Below are 15347 nucleotides of genomic sequence, written 5' to 3'. Positions count from 1 at the left end.
GTCCATGGAATTTCAATTGCTAATTTCTTGTAAAACAAGTAACTGGTAAGCCCCAACAATGAGTGAAAGCATTTTTGATATAGTTCAAGTTACTTAGTTTTGTACGTAAGTGAAGGTCACAGATATACATGGTGTATTGTTTCTATGTGGTGCCAGTAGGTTGTTGTCCTGTATAAAAAACACTAACTATGCTTTTCTTGAACAATTTTTACCTGCTCTGTGATGAATGATGATGAAACATAAATCAGACTTAAATGTGTCTGAAGACACGAGTTGCTTTGTTTCGTTGTGGCTTTAAATATAGTTTCGAATTTATTTATAGAAAAGAAGACGAAAAAATATTATATCTATCTTATGTTTTTTAAGTAAGTATTTTATTTTTATTTTTATATACATATACCCCCAGAAGTTTTCAGAAAAAATTGTTTGCCCTATTTACACAAAAATGTTTTAAATAAAATTAAGAAAATTATAGACAATAGCTGTAAATTAAATGAAAATAAATAGAAAAAATTATTAAAGTTGTCAGATGCGGTAAACTGATTTATCTTAATTTAGTTCAGGTATTTTGTTTAGCATACAAAATGAATCGAGTGGCAGGGGAGATTAGGTATCAGTTTACTAATAGCCTCATTAGTATGTAAACAAGGTTTTCATAAAATGTCCATTATGAATTTAATCGTTTTGAGAAAAAATGTCTTAAACACACTTGTCGTCTAAAACTAGTTCTAAGCAGATGAGGTATTTCACTGGAAGCGCAATATTAAATGAAGGGCTTTCATTAATGTTTGACATTTAGTAGGCGGTGCATTTTGTTTGTAAGTTGACACTAGTGACAAACTGTCAAGTTCAATTTGAAATTTTTTAGAATTTTAGGTTTCTAATTATACTTATTTTTCATTTATTCGATTTTTCAGTTTTTAGATATTTTCCAATTCTTAATTTTTCAGTTTCTCGATACCAACCTGTATCACAAAAGCAGCAAATTCTTATAAAAAATGCGGTGACACATTTCTTGACGTACGATATTTTATAGTCGCTCTGTATAAAAGACATTACTCGAGCGTAAGCTAAGGAAGTATTGTAATAGTGTCCATCCGACGATTTAAATTTTATAAGAAAATATACTCCTGTACTTGTGGTTTATGAACACGTTTTAAATTTTTTACCCTGGACATCACAATTTTCGCAAAAAATATAATCCACTATACATGTCTTATGTATAGATGTTATCACAAATAAAATGTCAAAATCAGATAATTTTCCAAAGAAACAAATTTTCGATTTGCAATTTTTCGTTTCGGATTTTAAATTTTTTTATTGTTGTAATTTTTCTGTTTTTCAATGATTTTATAATTTCTTTTTTCAATACGAAAATTTTCAATTTTTGCATTTTTGAATTTTTCGATTTACAATTTTCCGGATTTTCAAATCTTACATTTTTTATGTTTAGTTTTTCCAATTTTAGATTTTTCAGTTTCATGATTATTCAATTTTTCATTTTTAAATTTTTGATTTTCAATATTTTTAGTTTTTATTTTATATATGTAATAATCATAATAATAATTATTTTTTTTTACTTTTTTAATTTTAGGATTTTAGAATTTCTCCATTTTTCAATTATTGGATTTTAAAACAATTTCATTTATTGGACTTTTCACTTTATCAGTTTTTAGTATTTCAATTTCTCGATTCTTTGATTTTTCATTTCTCCAAATTTTCGATTTGCAATTTTTCGTTTCGGTTTTTTATTATCTTTTTTTACAGTTTTTCGATTTTTTCAATTATTCGTTTCCTCAATTTTTGGATTTGCAAGTTTTCAAATTTTTCATTTCTTTCTTGTTCAATTTTATGTAAAACAATAATAGTTCAGTTTCCATTTTTTAATTTTTAAGTTTTTCGATTTTCCAACTTTTGGATGTTTCAAGTTTTAGATTTTACATTTTTTCTATTTCACGAGTTTTCACTATTTGGCACTTTCAATTGTATGATTTTAGAATGTTCCCATTTTTCGATTATTGCTCTTTTCAGTTTTCCCATTTTTAATTTTTCAGTTTTTCGATTCTTCAATTTTTCATTTCTTCAAATTTTCGATTTGCAATTCGAATTGTTCGGGTCTTTTATTTTATTTATTGCTTCAATTTGTCGATTTTAGAGTTTTTCCATTTTTCAGTAATTGGATTTTAAAACTTTTCCATTTATTTGATTTTTCAATTTTAGTTTTTCAATGTTTCAATTATTTGTTTCTTCATTTCTTTGATTTGCAATTTTTCGATTTTCCACTTTTTTCAATTTGGCAACTGTTGATTTTTTTAGTTTTTAAATTTTTCATTTGTCTGATCTTTTAGATCTAAGATTTTTAATTTTTTTTTTTACAATTTTTCGATTTTTTAATGTTCCGATTTTATAAAATAATAATATTGAAAAATCAAAAATGAAAAAGCTCAGAAGCCTTTGAAAAATCCGAAAACTAGAAATCAAGGGCTTGAAAAATTGAAGAAACGAAAAACTGAAAAATTGAAAATCTACAAAATCGAGAATTTGGATGTTTCAACTTTTTAATTTTTCAACTTTTCATTTCTTCAGTTTTTCATTTCAGTTTTTAGATTTGCAATTTTTGGTTTGGGTTTTTAAATTTTTCTGTTTTGTAATGTCCCGATTTTACAATTTTTCATGAGAAATTTTTCAATTTTTGGATTTTTCAATTGTTTCTTTTGTAATTTTTCGATTTCTCAATTTTTCGTTTCTAATTTCTGATTTGTAGTTTTTCTAGTTATCATTTTAAATATGTAATAATAATTATAATTTTTAAAAATTTTCAGTTTTCAGTTTTACGATTGTAGAATTTTTCGGTTTCTCAATTTTTCGAATTTTAATTTTTTAGCTTCTTGAAATTTAATTTTTCAATTTTTCGATGTTTTTACAGTGTTTAGAACTTACAGTTTTGACGTTCTATAATTTTTCGATTTTACAATTTTTGAGTTTTCCAATTTTCGATTCGATTCGTTCTTTCTTCATCCCAGTTTTGCGAATCATTAATATTTTTCGAGTCTCCCGATTTTTGGTTTTTTAATGTTTCCGTTTTTCGTTCCTTCAGTTCTGCGCTTTTCCACTTTTTTGTTTTTACAGTTTTTGGATTTTCCAAGTTCTTCCAATTTTTTGCTTTTATGATTTTTAATTTTTCGATTTTTCAACTTTTCGGAACAAAAAAGTGGAGAATTTACAAAATTGTAAAATTGAAAAATCAAAAATGAAAATGCATAATATGAAAACTTTGAAAAATCCAAAAACTGGAAATCAAGAATATGAAAAACTGAAGAAACAAAAATTGAAAAATCGAAAGATTAAAAATTGAGAAACTTAACAGAGAAGTTTTATATGTATTGTATTTTCGGAAAATCGTGCAGATGGGAAAACGCCAACCAAAATTTGTTTAATCTTACTCACTAACAATGTGGTGACGTCGCCTCAAAATTTTGCGCAGTTAAAATCTTTTTGTTTTCACCTTAGACGTTCAGATTTTTACCTTCCGAGCGTAAGTCCACGGGCCGAATTTCCACTTTCATATTTTCTCGACGTGTCATGACTTCTACAGTACGAAAAAAGTGGTCTCTCGTTTCCGTCTGTCTGTCTGTTTGTTTGTCTGTCTGTCTGTCCGTCCGTCTGCCGTCCCGGATTTTCGTTAGACAAGTCATCTCCGAACCTACTGGACCTATTGTTGTCACATTTTGTATGTATATTACAAATATCATGTAGATGGTTAAACGCTAACTAAAATGTGGATAGTCACTCCCACCACCAATGGGATGACGTCATCTCCAAAATTTATAATAAAAAGTCTTTTTTAAATTTTATAAATTAAAATACTCCTGCGTGGTGTGTGAAACAGTGTCGAATTTTCACCATATACATCCAGAATTTTTGGAAAAAACTCAAAACTGAATAACAATATTTTGCAATATAACTTTGAAACTGCAAAACCTGTTGCCTTGAAATCTTGTAAATATTTTAAGGTTGTCATAATCATTGTAAATCGTTAAGCAAAATTTATTCGTTTTCCCTTCCCAAAAATTTGATGACGTCATCTCAAAATTTTGTGGAATAAATCCTATCCAAAATGTGCAAAATATGATGAGTCTACTTGTGTCTCATAAAAATTAATGAATGAGTCAGTTTATTTTATTGATTAAATCGGGAACGGCTCACTCCGTTTTCCCGAAAATTTGGGAATACAATACTGTTGTCATTAGTAGTACACTGCACCTACCCAAAGTCATATACGTGTCTTTGCAAAAATGTTGATGATGTCATAGAATTCTAGAAAAGAGATGCTCATAAAGATTAGAAAAAACATTGGAAGAAATACAAAGTAGCTTTGGGAAGAACCAGGGAATTCAAGATCAGATATTGATAATGATAAGTCAGTGATAATTGGTAATATAAAGAAGACGCACGACGTCAAAAAAAGAGGCAGATGTACGGAACAGATAGAACAAATTAACTGTTTAGGACCCAATGCCAAACTTAACATTTGAGAGTGAATAAATAAATATGGATAACGAAAGATAGATAGAAATCAAAAATAAATATCAAAGGAAAAAATAGACGTAATAAAATTAGAAATAGAGCGTTTAGGAACAACAACGAACGCAGTAAGTATAGAAGATAATATATTAATAAAACAGATAAACGAAGCAAATAACCGAGGAAAAGAAAAAGTGGGAGCCAGAGAAAAACTTGGAAAGAAGCAAAAATTTTATTCATTTTGTGACACCTTATGATATTGAAAGAAATATGATTCGTTTGAAACAATTGAAATAAATTTTCCATATTAACACGCACAGGTACCTAAAACAATAAGAATTATTTTATTACCTGTTTGCATTCAATATCGATTCATATCAGTTATCAAACTTACAAATTATCATTAAAGGATATCACCATAATTAAATTAAATCGAATTAAATTACGTAAGTCTGGGGCCTGAAACGTCTGACGCTGGTCATAAATGTTCAATGTTGACTAAAACCAGTAGTTATGCGAATCGTCTCAAAATTAACTTGGCTGGTAGATATTAGTTTCCAAATTTCTAGAAGACATCTCTTTATCAATCCATTTCCTCAAAACCGAGACATCTGCATACACTCCAGGAATTCCTTCCGTATTACAATCAATACCCCAGGCCACTATCCCCACTTGCTGGAACCTATTCTCTTGACCTTCAATAGGGCAAAACAAAGGACCGCCCCCATCTCCAGTACACGCATCTTTATCCTTCTCCCCTCCCGCACAGATGAAACTTTCGTGGAGATTAAAATACTGTCCGACCCTTGTTGTTCTCAAGGCTTTCTGACAATCAGGTCTCCCAATCAAAGGCAGATCAATTTTCTTCAAAATGGTTGAATCATTCTGATTTGGAGCAATTTTAGGCTTTCCCCAACCAATCGTAAAACATCTGGTATTCGTCGAAATACCCTCTGCTGGTGCTAAACATGCGACGTTGATGTGTGGCTTAAGGTTGAAAGCTTCGGACAAAAACACCAAGGCGACGTCATTATAGTAAATTTTGTCTCTGAATCCTTCATGGGACTTGATGGCGAACACGCCACGATCTTCGTGCTTCATAATTTCGTTGGTGCTTGAGGTGTCCCATTCCCCAGCTCGTACAGTGTAGGTCCTGTTGTTGAAGAACTTGACGCAATGGGCAGCCGTTAGGACGACGGAAGGGTGGATCAAGGAACCTCCACATCGGTACTTTGAGTCTTCGAAAATTTGTACCATCCATGGGAATTCTCCGAAGACGGATTCGTTGCCGAGGGAGGTTGTGCTGTCTCCGGCGTTGGAGTTACCGATGCCGTTTGAGTTGCTGTAGCCACAAGCTGGCAAGGTTTCGGGTTGACGGGAGACCACGGTTTCGTTTTTGGGGAGGAGGCAGCAGACGTCGGTGCCTTGACAGTTGCAGTTGTTGCATGAATCACCAAGTCTGTAAAAAATTTGTCTCCTTAATAGATTGCGAAAGAGATACCTATACCTATTAACTGTTATAATTAAGTGTGCTACTGTCCGAAATGGTTATGGAGCAATCTCACGATCCTTCATTCAATAAAGTGAATTCACAGTTTCACAACATAACTTGGACTTATCTGTAGCTGAACTTAGAAAGCTAGGTTATGTTATGTTTAGAGAGCGGATTTCTAGGTTTAATGCTTTTTGTGAAAAATGTAAGCACTTCAAAACTTTTTTATATCTGTAACTATGATACAATTTGGAGTCATTTGACACATTTTTTTTATGCTTATTTGTTTTTTTTTTCAATTTTATGCATATTAAAACTTATATGCTTATTTAATGCTTTTTTCGACGAATATGAGTTTTAATGCATATTTTGTTCAAATGCCGGCCTTGTCGGGATGACATATACTTTTTAGTCAGCCGTATCGTATCGTATGCACTTTACCTAGACTTGACCATTGAAGTACACTTACTCAAGACCCTTTCTGTGAATAGGTTCCGATCGTTTGGGTAATGAAATTTTATTATAGGATTGGAAAAATACTCCATGGATTTTATGACTTTAAATCCTTACTTCCACTGATAATGAATTAAGGCTTTTAACCAGATGTTCTTTTTCGGCATTTTGCGGCAAGACCGTTGAAGATTTTCTAGAAAAAAGGATTATTGTACCCAACTACCTACCTTAAAATTTTTCTAATGGAAACTTTTAAGTAAATGAACCGTTTATTTCACAACCATCAGTCTATCGCATCTGTCGTAGTAGTGTTATATATGGTTCTCCCTTGTTAAATGTTGAGTTCTTTTTGGTAATATTACTAATATTTTAAAAGAATGCCGAAAGTAAAATCGACGCCGGATGAGTGGATAAGGGATTTTCCAGAATTAAAATTAGAAAACAACAAAATATTCTGCAGAGCTTGTGTGAAAACCGTAAGCCCACTAATTTTTTTTTATCTATTTTCCTTTATTTATCCTGTATATGTCCGTTGTTTTAGATTCAAAGTGATAAAAAATATAACGTGACGCAACATGTCAGAACGACTCTTCATGTAGAAAGGAAGAAAATGTTTGAAGTTTCTAAAATTAAACAGCAGACCATACATGAATCTGTTGCATCTACTTCCACAAAAGATGAGCAGTTTCAGTTTAATTTCGATTTATGTAAAATGATGATCCAATCCAATATACCTTTAAAAAAAAATGGAGAAAGGCCCTCTTCAAGAATTCCTTGAAAAACACTGCAATCGACATATTCCGGTTGAAAGTACTCTCCGAAAAAATTATGTAGGCCCAGTGTTTCAGCAAGTTTACAACGAAATTAAACATCGCATTGGAGATAAATATTTATGGTTCGCTGTCGATGAAACAACCGATTGTTGTGGAAGATATGTAGCAAATTTAATTGTTGGAATCTTAAATGAAAATTTCCCTAGTCGAGGGTATGTAGTAAGTTTGAAAATGTTAGATAAAATAAATGGAAATACGATTACCAGATTTGTAAATAACAGTCTTACGTCACTATTTTTACCAATAAAATTTTATTGATGATCTCGGATGCAGCTCGTTATATGTTGAAAGCAGGGAATAATCTAAAAATATTATACCCCAATTTAATTCACTCTACTTGCATTGCCCACGGTTTAAACAGAGTGGCTGAAGGAATACGTTTGCAGTTTCCTACTGTTAATAAATTAGTGGCAAATGGTAAAAAGATTTCTGTTAAAGCCCCACTAAGAGTGCAACATTTTAAGGAAAAATTTCCAAACATACCATTGCCCCTAGAGCCGATTATAACGAGGTGGGGAACATGGTTACTGGCCACATTTTATTATGACAAATATATCAAAGAATTTGAGGAAGTAGTTGGGAAGTTTAGCGAAGATTCTTCTCAATCGATTAAAGATTGCATAAATATTTTGGAAAACAAAGATTTCCGACAAGATCTACCTTTTCTAAGAAGCAATTATCAATTCGTATGTGAGGTAATAGAAAAGTTAGAAAAACCCAACATGTTGTTGGTAGATGCCATAAACTGAGTGAAAGAATTTAAACAACAAGCAAACGCAGTAAGGGGTGATATTGATACTAGAGTATCTCAAAAACTTGACGAAGTGTTAAATAAAAATGCAGGTTTCGGTGTTCTTTCCGACGTTGCTCGTGTTTTATAAGGCCAGAAGGTGGAAAATTTGGAGGTAGATTCAACATTAGTTGCAAAATTCAAATTTGCGCCAACAACGAGTGTGGATGTTGAACGCACATTCTCCAATTTTAAACACATTTTAAATGCTCGGCGAAAAAATTTTACAGTGGACAACTTGGAACATATTACAATCATAAATTGTTTTAAAGAAAACTGAAATACGTGTGTAAAATATAAAGTCTAGGATTATTGTAATAATATTTTATCCAAAGTTCTAAGAAGTGTTCTTTGATTTTAATATGATTATGTTTTTAATGCTTTTTTGCTTAAAATAAAACTTTTTTATTCAAAATGTTGTGCTTATTTAAGCGCTTATTCTTAATTTCTTAATTTTTTTGTGCTTATAAATCCGCTCTCTAGTTATGTTAACAAGAATTAAACTCTAGTTGGATTTAAAATGATTTGTTTATAATAAGTAACATAGTTAATGTTATGTAGGAGATTTCTCACTCATTATTGCACCTTGTTAACGACTCATTACTCTATTAAGTACCTATGTGTTGTTAAAAATAATTAAAAATACTGTTTGTAATAGAATTATACTATCTGGTGCAAAAAATTACTTTCTTCTTCTCAACATGGGTCTAGACATAGTACAAGAAGACATGGTATGATACTGCTCATTTTGTGTGACGTCATGTCTTCTTGTACCATGGGTCTAGACAACAGAAACAGCAACCTTCTATTTTGTTGATTTCATTAATAAACAGATGCTTTTGACATAGTGAATTATGATTTGATTGTTTCTTTTAATATTGACCACACACTTATAATCTAGTAGTATATCTCAGGACTCCATCATTGGTCCACTCATCTTTTCGGTTTTCATCAATGAAATGGAAGAAAGTGTAAAAAAGATTCTTTGATTGTCTACGCAGACCAATAGCGAATTCATGTTAATTGAAGGAAGAATGAAAGGTTTTCATGAACGAGGCAGTATTGGAAATGTTATAAAATTGTGGAAAAAATAACCTAATTTTAAATGAAGAGAAAAGTGTATTAATGTGTTTCAGTAGAATAGATCTTGTAATTAAAGAGTGTTGGGGCTAAACGTGTAAGAGTATTATTGTTATATATATATATTAATCAAGTTACAATGTTGAAAAACAAAGACATTATTGTTCTTATGTTTTAGAATAATTTTCAATTATGACATTTCGTTGAAATAAAGAATGTTATAAAAAATATCTAAAACTGTTAAATACACAACAGTTTTAGGCGACAATTGATTAAAAAAACATGGCGGAAGATTTATTAGCATTAGTAACGGCCCTTAGTGGATTGGTGTCTACATTACAAAAACAATGAACATCGACTGCAAGTGTACAAGAACTTTTGCAAACCCAGGCTATAACTTTCGACGGACTTGATGAAAGCGTTGAAAATTTTGAGAGTTACAGTCAAAGACTCGAAAATTTTTTCAAATTAAGAGGTTTGCATAAAAACGACAAAGAAACTAGTGATGTCAAAGTTATGGTATTAATAAATTGTTTGGGCAGCAGAGATTACAAATTACTTGCAAGTTTGACCTCTCCAGAACTACTAGCTACAAGAACCTACCAAGAATTAATTGATTTTCTAAGAAATCATCTTGCACCGAAGAAAAATGTTTTAGCTGAATAACATAAATTCTTTTTAAGAGTTCAACAACCAGGTGAATCAATTTCTACATTCGTTGCAGGATTAAAAAAATTAATTAAAAATTGTGAATTCAAGACGGAATGTAAAGTAAATGAACCTCCTTGTTTTACTTGTTCGAAATTTGTGATCGACATGTTACTACGAGCTCAGTTTATTCGAGGACTACAAGATGCCAGCATTAGATAAAGAATTCTTCAATTAGTAAATGTCTCCTTTGATAAAACATTAGAAACAGCATTGGCAATCGAAGTTTCAAGAATTCAAAATCGAGAAGTTTATAACAACTCATCACATGCGTCAAATAATGTTCATAAAATTGGTTTTACTGGTTTTATCAAAATATAATCAAAATAGATCTTCACGTCAAAAATCTTCAAAAATAAGAGGTCGAAGCAGAAATTTACAAGAATTGGGTCTATCCGGATTGTGTTTACATTGTGGAAAAAAGAATCATCAAACTGACAACTGTCGCATCAAAGAAAAACTTCACCCACAAATAAAGTAGGTATGTATTTCTACTTTACTCCAAAAAAACGACAAACTGTCAAAAACGGCGACATCGGTTCAAATTCCTCTGTTGATGAATTTCAAATAAATGATATTATCGACAACTTCAATACTTCTTCGTCAGCTTATGAACCAAGAATGTTCATTACAGTACAAATTCTTGCCAAACCAGTTAAATTTGAGTGTGATACCGGCAGTCCAGGCAGCATCATTTCAAAGAAAATCTTCGATGCGTTGAATTTTAAAGTGACTCTTTGAAGTACAAACATTCAATTTCGTTCTTATACTTACAAAACAAATATTTAAACCTCTGGGTTACATACGAATACCTGTTACATATAAAAAGAAGAAGTTCATGGGAGATTTATTTGTCGTTTCTGATTGTGGTAAAGTCATTATGGGAAGAAGATGGATTCGAAACCTACAGATAAGTCTTCATGACTTTTATTCTATTTCTACTTGTCAACCATCAATGTCAGAAATTTTCAATCAATTCAGCGACATTTTTCAACCAAAAGTTGGTGAAATTCCAAACTATCAATGCTCTTTATCTCTTCGAGTTAATACACAACAAATTTTTATAAAGCCTCGTCGAGTTCTCCTTACGCCCTCCAAGAGAAAGTTGAACAGGAATTAGATGACTTAGAAAATCGAGGTATTATTAAGAAAACTGATCACTCCGAGTGGGGAACACCTTTGGTTATTGTGCCGAAGAAGAATGCTGTCATTAGACTGTGTGCTGATTACAAAGTAACTATCAACAATCAACTTCCAAGATAATCGTTATCCTATTCTCAGAATAGAAGATATTTTCAATAAAATGACAAATGGTAAATATTTCTGCACATTAGACGTCTTTAAAGCATATTTATATGTTCCTGTTGATGATGAAAGTGTACGAATACAAACAATTTCAACTTATCGAGGTACCTATTTAGCTAAACGACTCTTCTTTGGTATCACAACAGCTCCAAATGAATTTCATAAAGTCATCGATCAAATTGTTCACGATTTAGAAGGTACCACAGCGTATTTTGATGATATAATGGTTCAAGGTTCTTCAATTGAAAAATGTAAATTTCGTTTAATTAAAGTTCTTGAACGATTACGTAAATATAATCTGCATCTGAATCGAGAAAGATGTAAATTTTTCAAAAAGAGAATTCAATATTTGGGTCATGTCATTTCAGAAAAAGGATTCGAAAATCTGAAGACAAAATCAAAGCGATCATAGAAGCACCAAGGCCGAACTCTTTAGAAGAACTTCAATGTTTTCTTGGAATGGTGATGCATTATGCAAAATTTATTCCCAGTGCATCCATCATGTTATATTCGTTAAACCGTCTGTTAAGAAAAGACACAAATTTTAAGTGGTCTATCGAATGTGAAACAGCGTTCAAAAAAGCCAAAACTGAAATAGCCAGTGAACGAGTTCTCATGTCTTTTACACCTGATTTAGACATAACACATGCCACAGACGCCAGCCTGTATGGATTTTCAGGTGTTTTGTCACATCGTTTTCCAGATGGATCTGAAAAACCAGTTGCTTTTTCATCCAGGTCGTTCACAAAAGCTGAACGTAGTTATAGTCAATTAGATAAACAGGTAAGAGCCATTTATTGGAGTTTCAAAAGTTTTTTTCATTATATTTATGGAAGGAAATTTATTCTAATTGTGCATAATAAACCACTGAGTATTATTTTCAATCCTCAAAAACAACTTCCAGCCTTATCTGCAACCAGAATGTTAAGGTATGCAGAATTTTTATCCGGTTTCAATTATTCCATCGAATGTCGAAAATCCAGTGAACATGTAAATGTTGATTATTTCTCCAGAAGTCCATTGAAATTATCACCAAAAGAAGAAAAACAAACTGATGATGAATACGTGTTAAATACTATTTTACACGTATTCATATTACACACAGCTCATGAAATTGAAAAAGAAACAAGAACACATCAAGAATGATGTAAAATGAAGAAAGAAATTCTAAATGGAACCAGAAGAGATCTAGAATTTTCACTGCACGATAGAATAATATTTAGAGGACATCGTCTGGTAATTCCAAAAAAATTACAACACATTATTCTGCAAGAACTTCATTCAACACACCTAGGAATGATTAAAATGAAATATCTGGCAAGAAACTATTGCTACTGGAAAACTGTCAATTGTGACATCGAAAATATGGTTAAAAGTTGTCAAGCTTGTTGCGATGTTAAGAAGAATCCTACAAAGGCATCGATTCATCAATGGGAAATACCAGAAAAGAATTATCAACGTGTATACATGGATTACGCAGGCCCATTTTGCAACCATCATTTTCTAATTCTTGTTCATACCAAATACAAATGGCCAGAAGTAATTATGGTTAAAAATTCTCCTACATCAGCAAACACCACGTATCATTTACGACAAATCTTTAGCCGGTATGGATTACCAGAAATATTAGTTAGTGACAATGCAACCATCTCCAAATCAAATGAATTTAGAGCATTTTGTGAACGGAATGGTATTAAACAACGGATGATTGCACCAGAACATTCAGCCACAAATGGTCAAGCAGAACGATACTGTCAAACATTAAAAACAAAATTTAAATGCATGATGAATGCACCCGGTGATTTACACGCGAAACTTTGTAAGTTCTTCCTCGGTATCGAGTTACTCCGTTATCTTCTAGACAGACACCTTCTGAACTTTTTTTTGAAAGAAATGTATGAATCAAGTTAGATTTTATGAGACCATCTGATCATCAAAAAAGAAAAACAAATCGAGTTTCGAGAAGCATTTTCAAGTGGGCAATAGAGTTCAATCCAGAAATTATTCAAGACATGGATAATGGAAGTATGGAATAATTACAAAATGTATTGGTAGTCTACACTATTTAGTAGAACTACTAGATGATGGTTATGTAATTAAGCGTCATTACAATCAACTTTGTTCCTCTAATGTGGAGAAGAAAATGAATATCAACACTGAAACAGGTTTTGGCACTACCTTGGATCTAGAAGTTGATTGTAAGAATTCCCCAAACACCAACATTCTGATTCAATCAACACAAAATACACTAAATCAAGAGCTCATTCAAGAGAATGAAATTAGGTCAACAGAAGAACATATCGTACCGGCAGGTGTCGAGTCACTACCAGTTATTGTTCAAAAAGATGATCAACTTGAACAACAATTAATGGGTCCAGAAACAAGCGCACAGTCCGCGATACGTCGATCTACTAGAATTAAGAAACCAGTTCAGCGGTTAAATTTGTAATCTAAGTATTCTACTGATTGAACTATGAAATTAGGGAGGCAAGACTGTTATATACATTAATCAAGTTACAATTTTGAAAAACAAACACATTATTGTTATTGTTTTAGAATAATTTTCAATTATGACATTTCAATGAAATAAAGAATAATATTAAAAATATCTAAACTGTTAAATACACAACAATTATTATTATTATTATTATTGTGCCTAACCTAAATTAAAGTAACTATAATTACTAGAAATTTTTCAAACTGCTTCACTAGCTTCTACTATTATTTGGACTGAAATAATGAAAAGTACCAGTTGTGTGCAGATATTTCCAATAATTGTATCAACTTTTGCGCATTCAAAAGTGAAAACTCAGAATTTGGAGATAAAAAAGTTTAGTTTTTTATTTGCTGATATCTGAAATTGATTGTAGATACTTACACGTACACATTTCACTTTGTTTTTGTTAAGTCTTAATTAGTGGTATCAGAAACGATTTTAATGTTATTTTAATGTGCGTTAAAACTACAATACATTTATCAAATTTAGAGTAGATTGCTACGCCACTTTAATTTTTTTAATGCAAATGTCTTGAAATATCAGATTAATAAATTCCAAAAACATAAAATGGCCAGTCGTGTTAAACGTAGGTACTGTATCATTACTGCGTTAAAATAAAGATTATTATTAATGAGAAACAAATTAGAAGCAATTAAAGTCAAAAATTTACGAAATATACCTAGAAATTGATAAAATAATTTAATTAGTATTGACTGTGATTTTAATATTAATTAGGTAATCAAAACAATTAACACAACAAATCGATTTCTTCTAAAGGATGCATTGAAAGAATAATAATCACTGTTTACCACTAAACTGCGAAACAACAACTATACTTTTAAATACAAAGAAAAGTGCATAAAACCACTAACCTTTCACCAAGTAGTCCATCTCCATCAGTAATTACTGTACCATTGACACTGCATTGATAATATTGTACACATACACAATCATCTGTATTTTGCGAGTACACCGTATAAAGTAAAAACGAACAAAGGACAGCGATTTGACTCCACATCTTGAAGATTCTTGCGTAAACTAACCATTATTACAAGACTTATTAGTTATATATGCTACTAACTGGTTCAAGAAGATGAAATTCTCATGTAGGGGAAAACCGATAACACCGATGTAATAAGTAGTTTGCATGTCACAATTCCCTATTATTAGGGTCAGCCGCACAACTGCACAATGTATTCATTATTATTTGCTGCACAATTTATTTTGGGTATTGTTTTTTGTTGTCGTCTGGCCAAAAATACATTTGTTTTGTCTGAACCGAGAGTACAAACTCTCCCCTACACTCCCTTTCGGGAAATACACACAAGAATAATATATGCTACCATGGAATTTCAACTGCTAATTTTCTGGTAAGCCCCAACATTGAACGAAAGCATGTTTCATAGAGTTCAAGTTACAGTTTTGTACCTAAGTGAAGGTCACAGACATACATAGTGTACAGCAGGTTGTTGTCTTCTATAGAAATTATGCTTTCTTGAACATTTGTTACCTGCTCTGCGTTGATTTGCATTGGGATACGCTACCTGTTGTGGTGCAATTTTTTGAAACTTTTTTAACAAAATTATATCTAATTATATGGAGGGAAATCCACCTTTTCATTTGGGTATGGTGATAAAAACGGGATCCTTTAAATGGACGGTCGTT

The 15347-nt window shown here is 31.5% G+C and overlaps 1 protein-coding gene across 1 annotated transcript; it reads right to left on the bottom strand.

The window, feature by feature from the left end:
• Positions 1–4742: 4742 nt before the first annotated feature.
• On the bottom strand, positions 4743–14738 carry LOC135123058 (phenoloxidase-activating factor 2-like). The gene is made up of 2 exons (XM_064047554.1): positions 14555–14738; positions 4743–5983 (listed from the first exon to the last, which is right to left on the bottom strand). Exons 1-2 carry the CDS (start codon positions 14698–14700, stop codon positions 5056–5058), a joined length of 1074 nt encoding a protein of 357 aa, XP_063903624.1. The 5' UTR covers positions 14701–14738; the 3' UTR covers positions 4743–5055.
• Between the last annotated feature and the right edge of the window lie 609 nt (positions 14739–15347).

Source organism: Zophobas morio, unplaced genomic scaffold, assembly GCF_036711695.1.
Source record: "Zophobas morio isolate AGI-343-1 ecotype UQ-CSIRO unplaced genomic scaffold, CSIRO_AGI_Zmor_V1 ptg000006l, whole genome shotgun sequence".
Lineage (NCBI taxonomy): Eukaryota > Metazoa > Arthropoda > Insecta > Coleoptera > Tenebrionidae > Zophobas > Zophobas morio.
The sequence above is the reverse complement of the archived record's forward strand: the minus strand, read 5'-3'. Positions and strand labels throughout refer to the sequence as shown.